The 22379-nt window shown below is 43.8% G+C and overlaps 1 protein-coding gene across 1 annotated transcript; it reads right to left on the bottom strand.

Moving 5' to 3' along the window:
- Window positions 1-73: 73 nt before the first annotated feature.
- SYNM (synemin) lies at window positions 74-20642 on the bottom strand. The gene is made up of 4 exons (XM_021552579.2): window positions 19790-20642; window positions 14433-14557; window positions 8830-8900; window positions 74-7323 (listed from the first exon to the last, which is right to left on the bottom strand). The coding sequence occupies exons 1-4, from the start codon at window positions 20573-20575 to the stop codon at window positions 3683-3685; spliced, it is 4623 nt and encodes a 1540-aa protein (XP_021408254.2). The 5' UTR covers window positions 20576-20642; the 3' UTR covers window positions 74-3682.
- Window positions 20643-22379: the final 1737 nt, after the last annotated feature.

The following is a 22379-nucleotide window of genomic DNA, read 5'->3' as shown; positions in this document are numbered from 1 at the left end:
CAGACATTAAGTCATTTCTCGTGGAAAGAGCAGCCTTAAAAACATCAGACAGGAAGAAAGAGAAACACTTGCATTGATTTTCATTGTTTAATACTCAAGAGTGAAAAAGTGTAAAATCACAAAGCTTATACCACCACAAAAAAAACGCAGTTTCATTGCAAATGACCAGAACACAAGCTGCCTGCAAAGTTTCACACAGCTGACATCAACAAACCCAGGTTCAACATTCTGACCGTCTCCTGAAACACCTGCTGCTCACAAACACCAGCCAGCGCAGAGCTCTCGCTGTCTCACACATCCTTCTTTATGTTCTATGCTCTATTTGCTTCCTAGACCAGTGGTGTACACATTTGAAAAAACAGTGCTCCACTTCTGATCTACATCAGCATAGAAATACATTGTTTTTACCCATCCCAAAATACTAATTATATTTGAAAAGCGTTTTGTTTAATCCAAACACAGCGGTAATTTTTTTATTTCTATTTAATGAAAAGCATAATATGAGTAAGCTTCAGAAGTGCATGCTGACTGAGGGTGTGTCACCAATCTGCTCAGCCACAGGACATAATTCTTATGCAGAAAGTGATCACCTTGGGTGAGTTAGTACACCAGGGAGTAGGTTATGTTTGCTGTCATTAGTAATTTGTGTACCTACAGCCCCAATGCTGCACATGCAGCCACTAGGCACGCTGGATATGACTGTGCACCTAAATACACTCTGTTGTCTGAAGGTAGAATTGTCCAAAAGTTACCACCATGTCTAAATGTCTCAGGTTAATAACTAAGTGGAAAATGGGTTGCTTATATTAAAACTTTTTAAAAACTTTAACGTTTATAAGTGAGGCAACTTCGTTTTCACAGCCTTTCTTCATGCAAAGGAACTGTGCCTGAAATGTTAAAATCTTTTTAATGTCATGCTAATGCACATTTCCAGTTCTCTACAAATAACCCAGCTTCCCAATAATGATGAAAATCCTGCTCTTAAATAAAGTGCATTGAACAGATTTTTCCTCCAGACTATCTAGACATAACCTAGTGCATCTGACAGTGATGTGCAAAGGAATTTCTGCAGAGCTGGTGTTGCCTCAGTGGAAAAAAAATACTGATTTTAATTTTTTTTTTAATCTTTCAATGCTAGGGGCACCTACATTTTATGAGTCACTTGCCCCTCAATGGTTTATTCCCTCACCTTATATTGTAATTCTCTCAGCAGGTGAAGAGAAATGAAACAGTTTTGGTATCACAGTTCCTAAGGAGCACCTGAATCTGTCAAAGATTCCACAATGTATCAATAAATGGGCTTGACATTGTAAGTAGCTTTTTGTTGGTTGCTAAATATATTTTCTGCAGTTATTCTTATATTTGTTTTACAGAGAATGGTTAAGTCTTGAATAAAATTTCAAGAAAACTTATACTCATTATTTTTACCTCTCTTGCTTACTACAGACCTGACTTCTTCCTTCATGCAGTTAATTGATACTTGAAGTACACAATCTGATTACTGGCAGTATGGCATCTAGCTGGAAAATTCTGACTTATACCAGAGTATTAGATTATTAAACACAGAGATGTTGCCACCTTTAAAATCATACAGTTAACTAAGGAAACAAAAGTATAGGATGATATTAAAAGTATTACAATAATTAACATCCTATTTATAAATGGATCTTTTCTGAGCATATAGGAATAATTGTGAAAAAAATATTATCTATTACAAAGTGAACAGTATAAATAAGCTTAGATTACATGCTTTAGTGCTTCTACACAACTCAGTTTCCTATTGCTTTTCCAGCTGTTGGTGGAACTTCCAATTTCAAGAAAATATTCCAGACAAAATGAGGAAAACATTCAGAAAATTTTGCAGTGCAGACAAACCTCATGAGTTAGTCTTTGGAACATTGATAGCTTTTTACAGTTTCAAACTTAGTAAAACCAAGGCACACATGGACTAAAGTGTCCAGCATCTGAAAGAGCAGGATATGTCAGTCAGCATGGAGCTTCTCAGCTTTGCATTTACATTCATAGTATAAAGCAGCAGTCAGCTTTGAGAAATCTACTTCTGTTAATAGTAAGGAATCTGAAAAGTGACTAGTCATGCCAGACTAAGATAGTCCAACTGGATTCTAATATGGATCAGCACACACAAAATAGGTTTACATAACCACAGGAAAAAAATCTGGGAGTCAGCAGCGGCCGGGCTGGCGCTGCTCAGCCCCCCGAGCCAGGTGTGTGTCTGCTCTGCAGAGGTGGGCACAGTGAGTGAGTGTGTGCTCGTGTTTGTGGGTGTGTGTGTGCACAAATAGCAGCTTCTCACCTCTGTTGGTTACTTCCATACGTGTCCAGTATAGTATTCCTTACCCCAGTGACAATATTTTGGCTGCTATTTTTGTTACTGCCAGCACCGCCCAGGTCAGGCCAGCCAGTGGTGCTGTGCTGGCTTCCAAACTGAACTTATAAAGTGAAATTATGTCCTTCATTCAACCAATGTGCAATCCAAGTGAAATTAGCTTATTTGCAAACGATTTAAGTAGAAGGCAACTTTGGCCTCAGGCATGTGTTGCACTCAGAGGAAAAAAAAAGGAAGAAAAACAAATTCAAATCTCAGGTTGGGTTTGCAGGGGAGCGATTGAAAAGGACATCTTGTTTGTAAACAAAGGATTATCTGGGAATGAGTTGACACACAATGATCATAAGTGGCATCAATGTCATTTGTAAGAGTTTCCTTCTAACAGGACACATATCAGCTAATTTCACTGTGTTAGGAAATTAGGCACTATGTAATCATATTTGACACTTCACACCTGCCTTTAGCAATACCTAGTATCAGGTAACCCAAAACCTGCAAAATAAATTGAGGTTACTAATGTACACAGCCACTGAATCTGTAAGGACTTCTCCTTACCTCAGCGGGAACACTATCCAGTCTAGTTTTTAAATTTGTTTTCATTTTAGATATATTAAATATACTACTGTCTAACCATAAAATTCATTATTTCACACCTGGAATACTGCGAGAAATTCTTACCTCAGTGTTACCTCTTTCTTTTTTGCACTGCATTCAAGCTATACAAATAATGTCACTTTTGTCAATTCTTGCTATGCTTAGTTTGATCTTCCAGGATCATATTTAATTTTATAGCTGTAATAACTGTCTCTTATAATGTATGCATTAGGTATTGCATATAAGTACACAGAAAAGGAACTGAAAATCAGCTACTACCACTCATTAGTCTCATATTCTGTTAAATTTGTGGTTAGTAGCTTGACATTTGAATAGAATTGCATAGTAATATTGTAGTAACCAAGTACAATACAGTATTAAGAAAAAATAATTTGAAAAGTCCTATTCAAGCACACAATTGTTGATGTGCTATAAAACAAACAAAAAAAAATAGAATCCTTTGAATTCCCCAGTACCAAATTCCTGTTTCTATGGGTGGAAAAATCTGAAAATATTAGACACAGAACTCTGAGGAAAAATATTAATAGCACGATCTCTCCCAAAAATAAAATTTCCAATAAAATAAAATGTACTGAATAGAGGCTTAAATTAAATACTTCTCAGTCCACCATTAATACTCTAAAATAATTTGAGTGTTTCCTCATCCCTTTTTTTCTCTTTAAAAAAAGGATAATAAAAAATATGTATAAACAGCTACTTAGGCTTCATCACAGAGTCCTTTCAGAACCACTGTCCATCATTATCATTATCGTCATCATCTTCCTCCTCCTGGTCCAGGTAGACAAAAGCAACTTTCCTCCCTTCAGAAGTATCTGACCTTTGGTCGACCGTTCTTTGCAACTGCACAGTTTGATCAAAAAATGACTGTCCCACCACCTTTTCCCCCTGATCTTGGGAAAAACTGGAAAGAACATAGCTACTTCTTGTGCTTTCATTTTCTGCAAGCTGGTTGCTTTCAACGATGACCTGTGGCTGACCAGCAGAAGGCTCTTGCTTGCTGGACACCAGCGTTGCCCCTTGCTGTTCTCCACTCTTCACTGCAGATATTCCACCCAGACTGGAAACATCCATTTGGAAAGTGTAAGCTGTTTCCCTGGAGCCCACTTTAACATGCTTCACAGAGCTGCTACTCTCAGATGACTCTGCTATTTGTGAAAGATCTTCCACCACTCCAGCAATGGGTCCTGAGAAGACGATTTCTTCAGCATGAGTTCCTGCAGGACTTATTTTAACGTGCCTGAAAGCTTTCGAGCCTCCTGAAAGGGTCTGGTCTTCCAGTTCAGTGATTTCTGTGTGCTCAGAGACAGGCCCCTGGTAGATGACCTCTTCAGCTGTCATAAATCCCTGGGGACCCATCTGGATTTGTCTGACTGAACTCTCTGCCTGTGAGAAATCCCTCGTGCTGCTGACCTCCACTTTACCGGAGATGGGTCCTTCAAAGATGACGTGCTCAGTGTGAACCTCTTTTGGGCCCAGCCTGAAGTGCCTCATTGATCTGCTGACATCCACAACCCCTTCAGCCTGGAAAAGGCCATCTGAGCTATTGAGTGCCAGAGAGTCTGAACCTGACCCCTCAAAAGAGACTTCTTCAGTCACTTGCCTTGATCCTACTGTGACACGTCTTGTGGCTCTGCTGAAGTCTGTTGAGACTTTCTGAGAAAGATTTCCAGAATCCATCTCTTCTACAACTGTAGTAACAGGGCCTGTAAAAATTACTTGTTCTGTGGTTTGGATTTCCTTGGGGCCCAGTTTAAAGTGCTTCACAGATTGGCTGAATTCTGACAGTCCCTCTCTCTGAACAAGATCTTCTGTAGCACTTAGCTCCAGCGTTTCAGAACCAGGCCCTTCATACAGGACCTGCTCAAACCTCTGGACTTCTGCTGGGCCAACCCTGACACGCCTCTGGGACCCAGTCTCATCAGCTGATTGTGAGGAGTGAGAGGCCTCTCCGTAATCTGCAGTTTCCAAAACTGAACCGTCGTAAACAACCCTTTCAGTGGTGTGATAGCCAGTGCCACCACTACGCCTCGTCGTGGAGGAGCTGTAGATCTCTTGGTCAGCAAACGGAGTGTATTTGTCACTGTGGGAAGAAACTTCTATGTTGCTCCTATCCGAGCTCTCTTCCTTCAGGGAGTGTATTGTTGCCTTCTCCTTCTCGCTTCTGATTACTTCAGCAAGCTGATCTGCATCAAACTCATCAGTATTAAGGGTCTGGGACAGATTGACTTCAGCGACAATGGTCACTGAGCCCCCCTCCTCCTTCTGATCAACTTTTTTGATATCAAATGCCAAGTTACTAGCATCCACTCTGCTGTCTTTTGTTAATGCAGAGAGCTCCTCTTTCACACTTTCTGGGAGACTGCCCTCCAACTGCTCCAAAGCTTCCTTCAACTGATGTTTAGGGTCCTTTGTTTCCTTGGATAAAAGCCCTTTTATCGAAGTCTGAAATTCATGGGGAATTTTAATTTCTTTTTCAATAACAATGGATTCAACATGGGATCTTTCACCTTCAGGATGCTCTTTTAAAATATGGGCACTCGCTTCCTCCCCCACCACTTTATAGGTTTCTTCTGGAGAGCTCACACCTTCCTCTCTCTTACTTTGCGTGCCTTGCAAAAATTCATCTTGCCAGGAATATTTAATAGTCGATTCTTCTTCAATATGAATTTGCCCATATACTGAGTCATCATCTTTTTCATTAATAAGAGGATGATCATCAGGAACAGATACAAAATATTTCTGTTCAATAGGTGAGTCATCTTCCTCGGTTACTTCTTCCACGCGAGTGAAGCTCTCATGGCGCGGTTTCTTCTTTTTGACATCTTCATAGGTGAAGGTGATGTCTTGTTCCTCTTCACCATAACGTCTCTCCCTCTCAGGGAATGAATCCTCCACTTCTTCTACTTGGAAAGGTGTTGAAAAATCAGTCCTTTCATCGGTGGTGTAATCCAGTGGCTCCTCTACAATCTCCACATTCACAGACACGTTCTTTCCGCTCTCGCTTCCTTTCAGGCCGTGATGGACAATATCTTCTATCTCATCTTTGGAAGGAGTTCCCTCAATGCCCTCCCGAATCACTTTTCTAACATCCTGGTTTGAAAGATGTCCTAAGTCACCCTCATCAGAAATAGCTATGTCTTCTTGAACTTGAGACTGCACTGTGAACTCAGTCTTTAATTTCCCTTCATCTTCTTGTTCTTTCTTATCAAAATAGGTCACTTTGGTGTCTGTTGACATCTGTGAACTAGAAGACTGTGTGAAGCTTTTAAGAATGTCAGCAACAATATTCTCTGCTATGTTTTCAGTTGGCAAAGTTCCAATTTTGTGGCTTCCATCCCTAATTTGCTCTTGACCTTCCAGACTGGACTCTGCTTCTGAAATCCTCACTTGGCGAGTTTCAGCAGATTGAGTCACATGGTCATCTGTTTCTCTTCCTATGAAAGCTTTAACACCTTGTACTCTTATTTCTTTATTTTTCTGAGGCCCTTTGTCAGGAACAGGCCTTTCAATACTGATTGGTACCTCAATGACATCTTTGCTGCTTGATTCTGAGGTCACAGTTGCATCTTTTTTGGTTGATTCACTTTTCATAGTTCTTGCAGTAGAAATATCACTCCCTGTTACCTTCTGGCTAACTTCCTCACGGATATATTTTTTCTGCTCAGTCTTCCTCCCAAAATCGACAGTTTCTTCTATAAAAGATTTCTCATCAGTTTTCTTTTTCTCATCCTTTGTTTGTTTCTGCAGCTTATCTTTTTCTTTCAGCAGAGATGTCTTCTCATCAGTTGGTTTGCTGCCTCCTCTTTTGTCTTTTAGTGTGGTCCGAGTTTCAATTATAGTTTCTTCATATTTAGATGGTTTTGCATTGGTAATCAGCTCATAAGCTGGAAATCTGGTGAAGCCTGGTTTAGTTCTTTCAGCATCAAGCTTGTGGTCCTTGTCTGATCTTTCGGCATGTGCTGATTCTTTCGAAAAAGATACTGTGGATGAAGTTGTAACTTCTGTTTTCTTTCTTTCTGGAATCCTCTTTTGCTGCATTTCAGTGCTTCTCCAGCTACTGTAGTCTGGAGTAAATGTTCTCAGTTCTTTGTGGTCTGTTACAATCCTTTCATCCTTTGTGACAGTCGTTGAAGGGCGATATGTTGAACCAAGCAGGTCCCTTCCAAAAGTTCTTCCCCCCGTTGTTATGTGTGATCCAGCCTGCGTGGAGTGAGCTGAGTAATGTGCCGAGCTGCTCATATTTGTCACTGGCATTCTGTGCCTCGTGTCAGTGATCCTGGCAGCTGGTGAAGCTTTATTTCTATTTCTTTCTTGATAAGTAGAGTAAATATCAGTGTAGTTATATGAAGTGTTTATAATATCTGCAAAGAGAGCATGGGTGACCAAGCATTAAAATAATGGTTTGTATCTAAAATACAAATATCAAATAGAAGGCATGAACTAAGAAAACATGCACTATGTTTTTTGAAAGAAATAATGCCTTCATTTTCAGTGGAGCTTTGTAAAGACATTCCTGTAGGTTTTGTCTGTTAATTAAGTCTGTGTATAAATTAATTAAAGCTGAAAGCAAAGTTTTTTCTCAAGTTGCAAGATCTTGCTAATTTTACCTGTTGTGCACTACTGGGTATTTATTGAGGAATTGCACTTTTTGTATTTATACTGATGTTCATTTACAACTTCTTATTAAATAATGCATGCTGAAATCATAGGCTGGGTTTTTGCTTCATTAGCCTAAGTGGCCTGAAGTTTCTTAGATCCTATTGACATTTAATGGCACACCTGCCACCACATACTAGAAACTGCAAACACAAATACAACCCTTCATAGCCACACAGTAAAGCACAACAAGGGAGAGAAACAAAGAACCTTTTAGGCTCTATCTGTAGAAATTAATACAATGTGCCAGGAATATCTGACAGTTAAGACCAAGCAGTACTGCACCACTCACATCTCTCACTCCTGAAAAGCTACCACAAATCCTCTGACTTTTGGCAGTGTCTCCTGTATTATCTCTGTAATTCCTACCCTATTCTGTGAATATGCTGAGCATTGTCTGCAGAGGTTCAGATTCAAACTGTGCTGGTCAGATGCAGGCACAGAGCTCACAGTTTAACAGCACAGGCAGATCTCTGTGAGCATTTCAGCCTAGGCCTGAGCCCGTTGAATTTCCTGCTACATACACAGCCCTCAAATATCTTCTGGGACTATGATAATGACCCCACATTGTTAAACTCATGAGTATTATCCAGATTAAGTCTGTTATTAATTGCAATGGCCACAGCAGTCACAGTCAAAGTCCATCTTATCTAAAATCCTGTTTGCAGGGACCAAGAGTAGATACACAGGGAAGAGTATAAGAACAGGGCAAGTAAATAGTGATACTTCCCTTGTATACTCTCACAGCCTCCAGAGATTTGCAGCTCCTAAGATAGAAATGGTATCTTTATGTTTAGTAAGTCTTGGATTTATCTTCCATTACTCTGCTAAAATATCTCTTTAACCCACGTGAACTTTTTAACACTCACAATGCCTCAGGATGATGAACTCCATATTTTTAGCTACATGTGCTGTTAAACACCTCTTGCTTTATACTTCAAAATTCTCCTAAGACCTATGGCCATCCAAAAGTTCTTTAGAGCTACGAAACATCACTCCCTACATTCTTCACTCAAGCCATGATTTTATAAGGTATCTCATATAGAAGAGCAATATGTTGATTTAAAATATTAACACTCAAAATGAATTTAATATTCACTTTGCAATACACCCATAAAAATATACATCATGAACACTATAACATAATAATTTCCAGTTATATTTAATTTAATTAAAAATTAATTTCTTAATATTCATTTTTAATATTTTACCTTGAGGCAGTTTCCCTGCATGCTCTTCTCTCCATATAATCCACTGCTTGCTCTCCCCTTCTAACAAAGCTCTGCAAAGCACAAAGGGCATTTCATTAAAATACTGGGAACAATAAGCATAATATTTTACATTTGTAAGTCTTAGAAATTGAAACAATTATCCTGTAGGTGCCACATTCCACTATCCCAGGTTGCTCCAAGCCCCATCCAACCTGGCCTGGAACACTTCCAGGGATGGGGCAGCCACAGCTTCTCTGGGCAAGATGTTTTAAAAAGAAAATGAAAAAATGAAAAAAAAAAAAAAAATGACAGCAGCTTTCCTGTTTGTAAAAGAGCAGTAAAGGCAGTGTTGAAGTGGGGAAATTCCCGGTGTCAGAAACCACTTGGTTTCCTTTAATGCCCTCTCTGTCTGTCCCTGTCCATTTTGGCAGTGACACTCCAACAGCTCCCAAACTTCCAGGAAGTGCCTGGGCAGCAGCCTGGAAATGCTGCATCAGGGCTATTCCCTGTGCAAGGGAATGTCACAGCCAGTACAGTAACTTGGGTGGGTTTACGCTGCTTCTGCCAGCCAGTTGCAGCATTTCTGGGTTTGGGAATGCCAGATGTTCTGCACTGATAAGACACAGCTGCAACATCAAAGCTGGCACGAGTAAGGCTGGAGGGCTGTGATAGCCAAGGCTTCTGACTCCCTGGGGCAGGAGCCGAAAGCCATTTAGGATTGGGGTACAAACACCTCTGCTGGACATTTATGTCAAAACTAACAAAGCAGGTGTTTTAAGCATCACCTGTATACTTCACACTTCCCATGACTGATTACTTTGGCATTAGCAAAATATCATTAGCAAGGTTTTCCTTGCCTTGATGAATTTGTCTAGATCCAGAAGAAAAGCTGGGTTAGAACTACCTAAAACAGGCTCAGAAAGGCATCTTTCCTTCTATTTTGTGAGCTGAAAAAACCCACAGTAAAAGTAATTTATCTTTCTTCATGCTGAGAGAAGCTTCAGAGGAATGAGATCCCTTCAACACACGTAACACTCCCAAGACCAAACATCTGATCTGATGAAGCCAGTGAGTGCCAAACAAATTGCTCTGACAGACCTGCCAGAGAAGCTGGGGGTGACGCTGCAGAAACTCATCCAGGAGCTGGCAGTGAAAGTGTTAGCCATGACGAAGGAAAGCAGGAATGTGGGGAGTTTGACTAAGGATTTCTGGCTGCTGTTAAAACAACAGTTGTTCAGTTACTGCAGCAACCTATGAAGTCACTAAAAATAAGTTCCAGGAGGTAACTGTATATGGCAAAGGGCAGCAGCCCACAGAAAAGCTGGATCTGAAGGATTACTACTGAAAGTGAAAGGCAAAGCTTTCTGAAACCTCTGTAAAACTAGACAGAGAATCAGTATTTTACTGGGCACTTCATAATATGTATGACCTCATGCTTATCAGAAAACCAAGAAAATGTTAAACTGAGCTCAGCTTACTGAACTGGCACAAGAAAGGGCAGTGTACAGTACTGAGCCAGCAAACTCAGGTTGTGCTGCTCAGCTTGACTATAGCTTGACTTTATGCAAGTCATTGTGCTTCTCTATTCCTCTGCATCCTTTCCTGATAATAGCCTCTTGGTAGTAAGGTGTGCTTTCAAACTTAAACTGCCCAAAGAATTAATTTCAACTGTATGAACTTTAAAGCACTCATAGTAATAATTAAAAAAAAAAAATTGCCCCAAGCAGCACTCTTCTAAAAAAATAACCATGTCATCTACTTCCCGGAAATCAGGTCCCAAATTACATATACTCCCTTTTTGGTAACACTTAATTTAAGTGTTACCAGAAAATAATCCAACTGCACCATTAGCTCATCTCATTATTAATGGCATTTATCTAAAGTTAGCAGGGACATGGTTGTCAGACTGTGCTGGATGACAACAGAAACAACCAGTCCAGGAAAGCAGGTGGAGGAGATAAAGTGGTTGGGGTGGGGAGAGAGAACAAAAAGTTGTAGTGCAAATTTTATTATGGGCATTCAGGACAGTAATGATTTCATTTCAACTACAGAACCCCAGAATCTCAGATGGGGCAGTTGGCCAGCAAACCATAAAAACTCATCCTCTCTATCATGGGTATTTGCTAAGGAGTTTCAAGAAATCCCCACCTCTCCAGGAAGGAGGGGGGTCAAGGTCATTCCACATCCTTTTCCCATTCTCCCAGGATGGGAGGATGAGGAGTGTGAAGAACAGCAGGTAACTGCATGTTAAACTCCCCAGGGGTTGACAATTCAGTGTGTTCTCAAAATAAAACCCATACAGGAATAGAACCTATTGGATGGTGCAAGTTATGAAGGGGAAGCAATGAGACTGACTGAAAAAGCTGTGGTGAGTAGCTCAGAGGACCTTAATGTGGTGATGCTTTTGTGAGAGGAAGGCATGGAAAGGCTCAGAAGTGTTGATGGAGCAACACAAATCAAAGTTCACCTGGCAAGTGTGTTCAGAGATCCTAACAATGACCATAGAAATAAAAAAGAAAAGAAGTGTGCAAACTTTGGTGCTTCAGGATGCAGGTTGGGAACCTGAAGAGAACACTTGTGTAACACTGGAATTTCAAAGTGAAGTATTTTACCCTTCAACAACATATTTTAGAGAGGACAGAAAAGCTCCTGAACCTACTGGTACAGGCTCTGGGCAGCCTCTGCTATGTGAAGAGAAGTTTCTGCTAGCTAAGGAGAAAGGTCTGAGAGTAATTCTGATTCTGGGCAAGTTTTCCGTCTCCTTTTAAAATCAAGAGTTTTACAGGGTGACTAATTTACCACTTCTTTCTGGAAGTAAAACCTAAGCACAGTTAAGTAACTGTGGTTTTGAAGGATTCCAAGGACACAGAACAAAACTGTGAGACACTTGATAAATATTTACTTCAACAGTGAGAAGAGGGCTTAGGAATGAATATTCCCATGAGGTGTAACTTCACAAAGACACATATTTCTCTTCCTGAGTGAATCTCAGCTCCCAGAGCAGGAAGGGTGAGCAGAGTCAGAGAGGAAATACACTTGGACATTAAGGAGGGTGTTCCTTGCAGCAGTGATCCTTCTTCCCACTCCAGGAGCAATGGTGACTAATGGAAAGAACTGACCTTGCAACACACGCCCTAGGAGTTGTAAAACAAAAAGAAAACACAGGGTGGGAGGTAAAAAGAAGGCTCCAAGACCAGCTACCACACCCTTAACCTATAGGGCCAGGAGGAAAGGAAATGCCAGGGCCTTGGTGGGAAGCTCTCCATGGAAAGATCAGGATGTTGGACTGAGTGTGAGGAGGTGCCTTTTGTTTCCAGTATGCATAAGCCAGGGTATATGCCAGCATCCTCTGTGAAAACCAACTGAAGCTGTGTTCGTGTGCCCTTTTTTTCACAGGTACGAAGACTGGGAGAGGAACAGGATTTGAAAAAGCAGATGAGTGAGCTGTCCAGAATTCTCCTACTTGACCTTACTGACTGGGATCCCTCCCACAGCAGGATTGGTAGAGACACAAGAAGGAAGGAACTATTTTCTTGAATAAAGGGAGAAAAAGAAGAGATGAATAGGTAAAACTGCATAAATGTAAAACAACAAAACGATAGCTTTTCAGCTTCTGGCATTTTAAAATAATTTGGTTTGCTGGCATGTTAATGTTTTGTATCTGTAGCAAGGCCCATTCTCTTGTTCTAATCTCATCTTTAGTGGGCAGATGCTCATTTTCCCACTGACATCTGCCTTGCTAAGGTCATCAGTGACACAAGTTGCATTCAAATCCATCAGATGAAGAAACTCTACAGATTAAGGATCTTCTTAAATGGGCAAAAACCACACTGCAGGTGATGCTGAATCATTCTCCTTTCATTAACCAAGGCAGGCAATCCTTAGACAAACCAATAACACTCAGATAATCAGTGATACAACTCTGGAGAAATTCCAGAATTTCATGGGCTTACAAGGTTTTCAAACAACTGAATATCTGGGCATTATCATTCCTAGTTCTGGATGAATACTAATCATCAAAACAACCCTGATAATTCTGTTATTGTGACAGTGCTAATCCTGTTTTGCAGATGAATAAACCAAGGGAGAAAGTTCAACGACAGCAGTGAAAGTCAACAACAGAGCTGGGATTAAATTCAGAAGAATCATATTTTTTAGCAAAGTTAACAGAATTAACACACATAGATAAGGATCACAACTGGCTACCACTTCCACAGTAATGCTCCAGACACTGTTGGCTTTCCAAGGATCACAGGGATCCCACTCCACCAACAAACATCAAGCAACATTCTGTTGCTTATCAAGTGACTGCAGATTACTTGTCTCCCACTGGCTGTGATTTTATCTCACCCAGAAACCAGCCCTGGCCTGTGCCTCCTTGCAGACATTCTCAAGGCATCTTGAACAGGCTGTCGGTGCTCTTTCATGAAGACATTCTCTGCTCACTACTCTTTATCAAGCTACTCAGAAGTTATTTCAAGTTTCTCATGTTTTCAGTTACACAACTGAAATTAAATTTCATATGCATCAGTGGATTGATATTCCACACACCTCACCCATAACTAAGCTGCTGCTGTCTTTATCCAGACCTACTGGTTCACATTCAGAACACATTAATGCTTTAGGACACAGAAGCAGGTATTATATTTAACTGGAAATACCCCATTTATTTACACAGGTTGAATATTAATAATGCACCCAATGTAGACAAGGTAATGACAGAGGCAGTCTCCTTAAAAAAATACACAAGTAGCCTGATAATAAATTTTTGCAAATTATCCCTTTGCTCAATAAGACTTGCACATCTCTCTGTATTTGAAGATCAGTATCTCAATGAAATTTGTGGAAAATATTGTGCTATTTGTAGAAAAAACACATCATTTTTACAAGAAGGAAAGATGTTCTTCCAGTTCATCAGTTGTGGGTTATTTAAGATCTTTTGCATTCCGAATCAGTTTTGTGCCATGTACATCATGACTTTTCACACAAAAGAATTACTCTGGCTTAGTAATTAACTAAGCCACTACTTAGTGGCTAGAGAGAGGTACAGTCCTGAAGATTCATTAGCAGAAATGTTGTTTGCTCTTATCTCACACTTGAGCTAAACATGTTTTCATAACAAATCAAGGATGGAGAAAGCCAGGACTTAACCAAAGAGACTTTTCTGTTATCTTCCCACTGTCCTACAACTGCAACGAGAATGGAGAACTCACTGCTTACATCAGTGCTGCAGGTGGTCACTAGTCAACATATTTGAACAATTAAAAGTGCAATGTAAGTTGATGGCAACTACACAACCTCAAGTTTTACTGATTGCGATTCAGGGATATTGTCTCCTCAGCTTGTAACCAAATATTGCCTCAAAAATCCCCATCAACCTGATATCCACTCAACCAGGACTGAGAAGGTTTCTTACATACCACTGTATTTGTACCAAGTTAATAGGATTCCTATGAATTATACTGGCTTTAGAGCCTTGAGACTCCCAAAGTCACTGTTTACATTTTAAATGCTGGAAAGGGGATGAATGGGGCTCCCATATCTATAAAAGGAGATTTAAATTATCCTCTGCCTAGGCAATTGAGTGTGACCACAAATCTTACCTGTAGGTTTCAATTTCAAGGATGAGGCCTGCTTTCACCTGCAGGAGTTCTTGGTAGTCCCTCAGGTAATCTGTGATTGACATGGTCAGAAACTGCTTTTCCTCTTCCAGGGCATCAATTATTCTCTGAACAGAAACAAATTATTTTTAGTTTTGAAAGAACATACACTTCAATGCCTGAAAACATAAAATTTTTAATTAAAAAAAATTATACAAAAATACCTCAATGCTCTATTGCTTCAAAATCCAGAAGAAATCAGCCCCATGACCTCTCCATATACAAGCTGAAATACTTTGTTCCTGAAGCAAGTTTTATGCTAAGATCATTTTATTCCTTATTAAGCTGGTTAAATTATTTCAGTTAAACCCATTCAGATGCCCTGTACAAAAGTTATTAAGCACACATAGCAAGGAAAATATACTTCTTTATAAGACTTATATGTGGCTCATTTGGTCATTTTAAGACATGCTAAAATCACACTTGAAATCAGAAATTTCAGCAATTGCTTATCCTTGAGAAACGTATCAGTATTTTCAGTTCCACAGATGTGTGGGTTCAAACCAGTTTTGGAATTTGAGCATCTGAAGATACAGTGCCCACAAGGTAAAAGATGAACTTCCAGTGGTTCCTTCAAGTTTTCTACAGTATCTGGATGCCTGTTTTGAGGCCCACCCAGCTCTGTGCTAACTGCTGCTCAGAAGATGGATAAAAGATTGCTCATTTTCATCTCAACAGCTATATATGACATTATGCAACACAAATAAATATAAAAGGTTATATTTTTTTAGCCTAAATGGCAGAAGGAAGAAAAGAAGAGTACAAAGTTCTTTAATCACTGGTGTTACCTCTCACATGAAGGGTGAATTGTCATTTATATACATATTAATACCAAATCTAACCTTGCTAACTTATATGCTATAGATTGCACTTTGTTGTGGGGGCTAGGAAGACAGAAATTAAATATCAACAAGGGCCAAATTCTGTTTTGTTCACGTCACTCTGCGCTATGCAGGAAATCTGAACTGTCATTTACAGAGCAAAACCTCATACACATGTACAACACTGAACAGGAATTCACAAGAGTGTATTTTAGATTTCATCCTGAAAACTGCTTTGCAATTGAACTGGAAAATCAAGGCACTGATGGTTTAGTTTTAAAAAATTCAAAATATATCACTTATAGGCAGCAAGTGCTCCAGTATCACAGTATGAGCAATAGCATAAAAATGAAGATACAGCAGGGGACTCTGCTGTTAATGCCAGCATGATGTGCTAGGCAGAAGTAAGAACTAAGAATATAAAGTGCTGGCATGTCAAACATTAATAGTTTTGGGGTTTTTTAAGTAAAACTAAAAAGAAAGCTCTATGAAGGAAGCTGCCTATATTTGCCTATACACGTGGGTACAGTTCTCCATATAACACATTAATTTCTTTCTCCATTTGCCTTTGCAGCTCCTGCTAAAGGATTACACTGATGTTCCCCCTGACAGAACAATCCTTGCCTACAGTCTTCAGTGTACTTAAAATTCCCTTTTTATAGCAGAAGACAAATCATATCTGCATATCTGATAGAGCACCACAAACCCCCAACAGCCTCCTGCAGACCCCAGAGGAGGCACCATCCCATGGCCAGGCAGCCCTTGAGCAGCTCTGAGGTAACAATCCTGTTCAAGGGCAGCACAGACACAATGGAAAATCCTGAGGTGAGAAGGGAAGAAAAGTTCAAGTACTGCTTTTAAAAGGTAAAGTCTATCCAGCAAGAATGACCAGGATGCAACAGAACCAGAAGTCAGCAAAAGGTGCAGAAGAAAACCAATCCCTAAGAGCTCTGATACAAAAGTTAAATGATTCAGACATTTCTTGCCTCTACAATTCAACACAGAATAACCTATACATGTGCATGCATTCCTTAAAAAGAGTTTTGAAATGCTCCAGTCCCAGAAAAATCCATATAGGAAATTTCTACACTGGACTACAGAGTGCAGGGAGCTCTGAAAGACAGGGGCTGTTCAAACCCATCTAAGAACACAGGAGCTTCAGTCCCTCACCCCCAAGTTCTTCGTCTGGGTTTGAAAAGCTACCTGGATTCTGCCCATGGGGCTGGAGAGCACTGGGGATCCAAGGGCTGGAGTTAATGATTACCATAAGGGGCCACAGAACTCAGCCAGCTGTGCAGTAGTTCCAAAGGAATTAATTCCAGTGGGAGCAGACACTATAAAGACTGGCAGACAGCCAGACACCCAGCCCTCCATCACTGATGCTCAAACATAAAGCAGAAGACAACTGGTCTCAAGTCCTGTCTCCAAGCACGCCAAAAAGCACAGAAACCAATCCATCCAAGTCCAGGAGACTGCGAGCCAACAAACCCATTTTGCAAAAGGTAACCTCTACTCGGCAGATCTGGTGTTTTCTTCACACAGGACTCTCTTGGAAAGATCTGCTTCCCAGCCACATCAATCACAGCCCCCAAATCCCAGTGATGTCCTGCTAGGGCTATGTAAAGGAATAGAAACTGTTTTCTCACCCTTCATGTGTTCTTTTCTAGGCAGCACTGAGAAATTTTAGAAGGGCAGCAGGGGGGAAAGAATTTACTTGGGTTGTCCAAGCTTTACCTACTGAGGGAATAGAGAATTCCAGGCCCCAGCCCTTTCCATCTGGTACTATTTACTGATCCCATAGCTCATTCATGGCTCAGCAGGGGAGGAACCCTGCACTTGGCTGGCTCAAAACTGGTACACACAGAAAGGCACATGACATATCGACATTAAATGTGCATTTGACAAGATGTTTTCTCCTTCTCTCGAGCTCACAACATTGACACAGGAACTGATCCTAAACCCACTCTTATCAATGAAAAATATCTGCCTTGTTTCAGAGAAGCAGGATGGTTTTACATTCAAATAATTCAGGGTTTTCAAACCACCAGGAGTTTTTGTATCAGTATTCTCATAGCACACAGCTAAAATTATGGAATTAAGAGACTGCTGAGTTCATCCCTTTAGCACTCAGGACCAGTGAAAATTTTCCAGTGTATGATTTACTGCCTGACTGGTTCATTATAACTCCAAATACTTTTTTTCAATTTAACACCGCTGAAAGCTTCTGTGAGGATAAGGGCAGTTCAGAAGGCAAAGATGAACATATAAGGCAACTGAATGATATATGGAAAATATGAATAAATCTAATTGCCATTGCAGCTGCAATGAACAATAACTTTAATCTGTACATACATATCATTTCCACATGACACTCTACAATAAATAAGCATGGAATTGATGCTTTTTAAAGAGTAGTTTAAAACCCATGCTGAACATACTTCAATCAGTAAGAGAAATGAGTGGGGGAAAAAAAAGCTTTGATCCCAAGAATGAAACCTGAAACAGCTGCTCCTACGCATTCCATAATTTTCCTTCCTGGATATGAGCAAAAGATTTTATTTCTCATGGATGGGAGATAGGTCTTTTTGCAGTTGCCATTCTCATTAAAACCCAAACACATGACCATTCAGAATTAATAAACCTTATGACATGTTTGATTACATCTAGATAATATTTAATTTCTGGTGAAAATGGTTGGATATTTTCAACACACTTTTTTCGCCTTGCTGTATTACTAAGATTTCAAACTATTTTTCCTGTAAAATCTAAAGATGCCAAACATTCATGAGAGTAACAGAGAAGGGTCCGATGCTGGTGTCAAAGTAGCAATCCATTTTGGAGCACTGCATTAGGAGCATTCAAGGCCATCCATTGATTTTGATTATTTGACTTCAGCAATAGATTGCTGTCATCTATAACAGATTTCTCCAGTTGCTCTTTCGAAGAAAATTCTTTAAAAATACAACCAGATAGAGATAACTGGTTTAAAAACACCTTGCTGAGCTTAGAAAGTTAAATGAAAGCTATTCTCACTGGCTTTAGAAGAAAAACTTGTGGCATGGACAGCAAACTATACAAAATGCTCTCTTTACTGCCTATTTAGAGGTTTTCAGTTTGAGCAATGATGACTTGAATGATAAACCCCTAATAAAGATATAGGCAGCAAGAAGGCCGTGTTTTGGAAATCTAAGAAACTTTAAATATAAAATGGAAAAAATTAAAAGGTTATTTCTTCTTTACATTTTCACCTGGTTTTGCCTGTTGGATAGGTTTAATTAATGAGGGATTTACATATGTCATCTCTACAGCTTTGGGAATGTTTACATATGTGACTGTGAGAATTAATTGTCCTGTCAAAAACAACAAAAAATTATTTTAAAGTTAAGAGCCTTTCCAATGACTTCTTACATAGCTAATCTGTCTCAGTTCACAGCATCTGCGAACTATGCAGCTTCCAAACAATCCAGCAGAGTACAAAAACCAGACACGCACACAGCAACAGGTCCCAGCCCCTTCCCAGCTGCCAACATCTCCATAATCTGCACAAAGCTGGGCAAACACGGGGTTCAGGCACACACGGAGCTCCAGCAGGGTGTTAATAACGGGTCTAACAATGCACAAAAGAAATGTTGCCCTCAGGAAGTGGATGGATGGATGGATGGGCTGCATGATCTAACGTGCTCTCCACTCCGAGCGGACACTCCGCTGTTCCGGCCGGAGCTGATCCCCTCCCACACATCACTCCGAGCAGCATCCTGGCAGCAAACAAACCCTCAGCTGCAGACACTGTAAAACGCTGTTTGACACCACCGACATCCACCTCCAACACTTCTCGCCTTTACACAAAGTTTTCTTAACTACGCTGGGGACCACAAGCTTTTCTCGAAGCTCAAGGCACACTGGAATGGGTGTAAAACAGGAAAAAATTCCGGATTATTTCCCTGATGGGGACAGGCCACCCTCAAGCCTCAGGGCCGTGTCCCACGGTTCATTTGCTCCCAGGGATTGCTCCGTGTCCCAAGCGCTCCTGCCAGGAGCCCTGGCAAGCCGGTGTGCCCGCTCCATGCCCTTGGCCACTTGCCGAGGGCAGGTTGGGAAGGGAGCACCTGTCACCGGGATGATGTCCTCAGGGACACTGTCTCCCTTCTGAGTCACACCCTTGGCACCCAGCTCTCCCCAGACCCCCCGGGGGCTCCGACAGAGACGGGCTCGGCAGCGAGAGGCTCCTGCCGGGCCACCTCCTCTTCCAGCCTGCGGAAAACCCACGGCCAGGAGGCAACGCGGGGCGGGCAAGCCGGGACCACACCGGGTCAGAGCGGCTTGAGCACCGCCCGGAGCAGAGCGGGGACGAGGGACGGGGAACTCGGGCTCGCAGAACTGAAGGGAAAACGCGAGGAGCGTCAGGGGAGCCTCAGAACAGGCACCGAGGGGAGGAAGGAAGCGGGAGAACCCCGGGAGCGGGGGCCATGTGCCACCCACCTGGTACTCCTCCAGCTCGGCGCCGTGGCGGTCCTGCAGGGCCAGCATCTCCTGCTCCAGCCGCTCCCGCAGCGCGCACAGCTCCTGGCCCTGGCGGTGCAGATCCTCCAGGTGCTGCCGGCACTGCCGGCTCTCCTCCCGCAGCAGCTCCAGGTTCTCCCGGTTGCGCTGCGCCTCCTGCTCCTGCAGCACCTGGATCTGCTCCTGGTAGCGCAGCAGGGTCTCCCGGCAGCTCTGGCTGAGCAGCATCTCGTAGGTCTCCTCCAGCTCCTCCAGGCTCAGCCCGGCCAAGGGGGGCGGCAAGGCGGCCAGGTTCAGCCGCAGCTCCCGCATCTCCACCGCCTCCCGCCGCTGCCGTTCCGCCATGTGCCCGTGCTCGGCCTGCAGCTCCAGCAGCAGCTCCTCCAGGGCCACGCACTCGCCCCGCAGCCGCTCCAGCAGCGCCCGCTGCCCGGCCAGCTCGGGCTCCAGGCGCCGCCGCATCCCCAGCACCTCCGCGCCCAGCGCCCGCAGCTCCTCCAGCTCCCGCCGCAGCCCGTCCCGCTCCAGCTCCGCTTCCAGCTTCGCCCGGCTCAGCTCCTCCAGCTGCATCCGCAGCCAGGCCAGCTCCTGCTCGGGCACCTGGAGCCCGATCAGCTCCTGCTCCCGCAGCTCCGCCAGCTCCCGCGCCAGAAAGCGGTTCTCCTCCTCCAGCTCCCGCACGCGGGTCACGAAGACCCGCAGGCGGGAGTTGAGCTCCTGCAGCTCCCTCTTCTCGTCCCATCCCGCCTCCCAGCGCCGCCACATCTTGCCGGGCCGCGGGGTCGGGGCGCGGTGGCCCCGGGGCTGCGGGCGCTGCGCGGCTGCGGCGGGAGCTGAGGGGAGTGCGCGGCACCGGAGCGGCCCCGCCCACGGGCCCGGGCCCGCCCGCGGGGCTGACCCCGGCCCCGCCCCGCGGCGCCCCCTGCCGGGCTCCGGGCGGCGCCCGCCGAATTCCTGCGCGGGAATCCGAGCCCGCCTCAGGGAGCGGAGCCCGGCCTGAGGAACGGAGCCCGGCCTGAGGAGCAGAGCCCGGCCTCAGGGAGCGGAGCCCGGCCTGAGGAACAGAGCCCGGCCTGAGGAACAGAGCCCGGCCTGAGGAGCGGAGCCCGGCCTGAGGAACAGAGCCCGCCTCAGGGAGCGGAGCCCGGCCTGAGGAACGGAGCCCGGCCTGAGGAGCAGAGCCCGGCCTGAGGAGCAGAGCCCGGCCTCAGGGAGCGGAGCCCGGCCTGAGGAACGGAGCCCGGCCTGAGGAGCAGAGCCCGGCCTGAGGAGCAGAGCCCGGCCTGAGGAACAGAGCCCGCCCTGAGGAACGGAGCCCGGCCTGAGGAACGGAGCCCGGCCTGAGGAACAGAGCCCGGGCTGAGGAACAGAGCTCGGCCTGAGGAACAGAGCCCGGGCTGAGGAGCAGAGCCCGGCCTGAGGAACAGAGCCCAGCCTGAGGGAGCGGAGCCCGCCCTGAGGAGCAGAGCCCGGCCTGAAGAGCCAAGTCCCACTCGGGGAGCAAAGCCCCGTTCAGAGAGCAAAGCCCTTCTAAGAGAGCAAAGCCGGGCTCGGGAAGCAAAGTCGAGCTCAGGGAGCTGAGTCCTGTTCAGAGAGCAAGGCCAGGCTTGGGAAATAAAGTCAGGCTCAGGGAGCCAAGCCCTGCTTAGCGAACTCCCAGCACTGCTCTCCTGATCCCCTTTGCTTGGCATTCTTGTTCTCCCAGCTGGCACCGTGCTGAGGGGGCTCATCCTGCGCTCCCGGCACAGCCCCGGGAGCTCTGCTCCCCATGAGGGATTTCTGGATTCACCCTGTTTGCCATCACCTGCTGCTGTTACTGCACTGTGGCTGGCTTAGGTTTAAATCAAGTGTCAAATGCTGCTTCATAACACTACTTTTTAAGTGGAACACCTCCAATTTTGACTTTGTGTCACAACCATAAACCTTTGCCCAGCAGAAGAGCATCTCGCCTCAGGGCCGAGGCGCTTGCAGCCTGCGCGTCCCTGTGCCTGCTTCTCCCGGCCTCTTTTTGCACCATATAAGGGCTGGATCCAGCTGGATCCTTTCATTGACTGCCTGGAACTCAGCGAGGAGGCAGTGAAGCATCACACCCTGTATTATCTACCAAATTAGACAAAAAAGACAAGGAGTGACTCATTTCAGCCTTTCTCATCTCCCCAGGCATTCTCCTCTCCCTCTCTGACACACACACATTTCTATTTCACCCACTGCTGCAGCACTGGGAGTTTTGCAGAGATTTGCTGCTTCATGTAAGGCAGCACAGGTCCCACCTTGCTCCTTAGGACTGCTCCCAACCAAAGAACTGGAATTTGGCACAAGCCCCACAAAGCTGGGTCAGGGCACAGATGTACCCCACTGACCTGCTCTGGGCACTGCAACTCCTTCACTGCTCTGTGTGACCCTTCCCAAAGCCTTCCCACAGGACTACACCTCCCTGCCCTCAGAAAGGCCAAATTTTGGCTGCCGCTTTGCTCTCTGCTGAGCAAGTTTTCTTCTAATCTCAATAAAGCCTCCAGGATTTGAGCCTAACCAACACAGATAAATCGTTGGCTTTGGCCTAAAAGTCAGC

The sequence above is a fragment of the Lonchura striata genome, chromosome 11 (assembly GCF_046129695.1).
Source record: "Lonchura striata isolate bLonStr1 chromosome 11, bLonStr1.mat, whole genome shotgun sequence".
NCBI classification, from domain to species: Eukaryota; Metazoa; Chordata; class Aves; order Passeriformes; family Estrildidae; genus Lonchura; species Lonchura striata.
The sequence above is the reverse complement of the archived record's forward strand: the minus strand, read 5'-3'. Positions and strand labels throughout refer to the sequence as shown.

Excerpts from the sequence above, each read along its gene's own strand:
- SYNM (XM_021552579.2), bottom strand. The coding sequence starts at position 20,575 with ATGTGGCGGCGCTGGGAGGCGGGATGGGACGAGAAGAGGGAGCTGCAG. Across the intron at positions 14,558-19,789 it reads CCGAGCTGGAGGAGTACCAG|AGAATAATTGATGCCCTGGA; the intron begins GTGGGTGGCACA and ends GTTTCTGTTCAG. Across the intron at positions 7,324-8,829 it reads TGCAGGGAAACTGCCTCAAG|ATATTATAAACACTTCATAT; the intron begins GTAAAATATTAA and ends CTCTCTTTGCAG.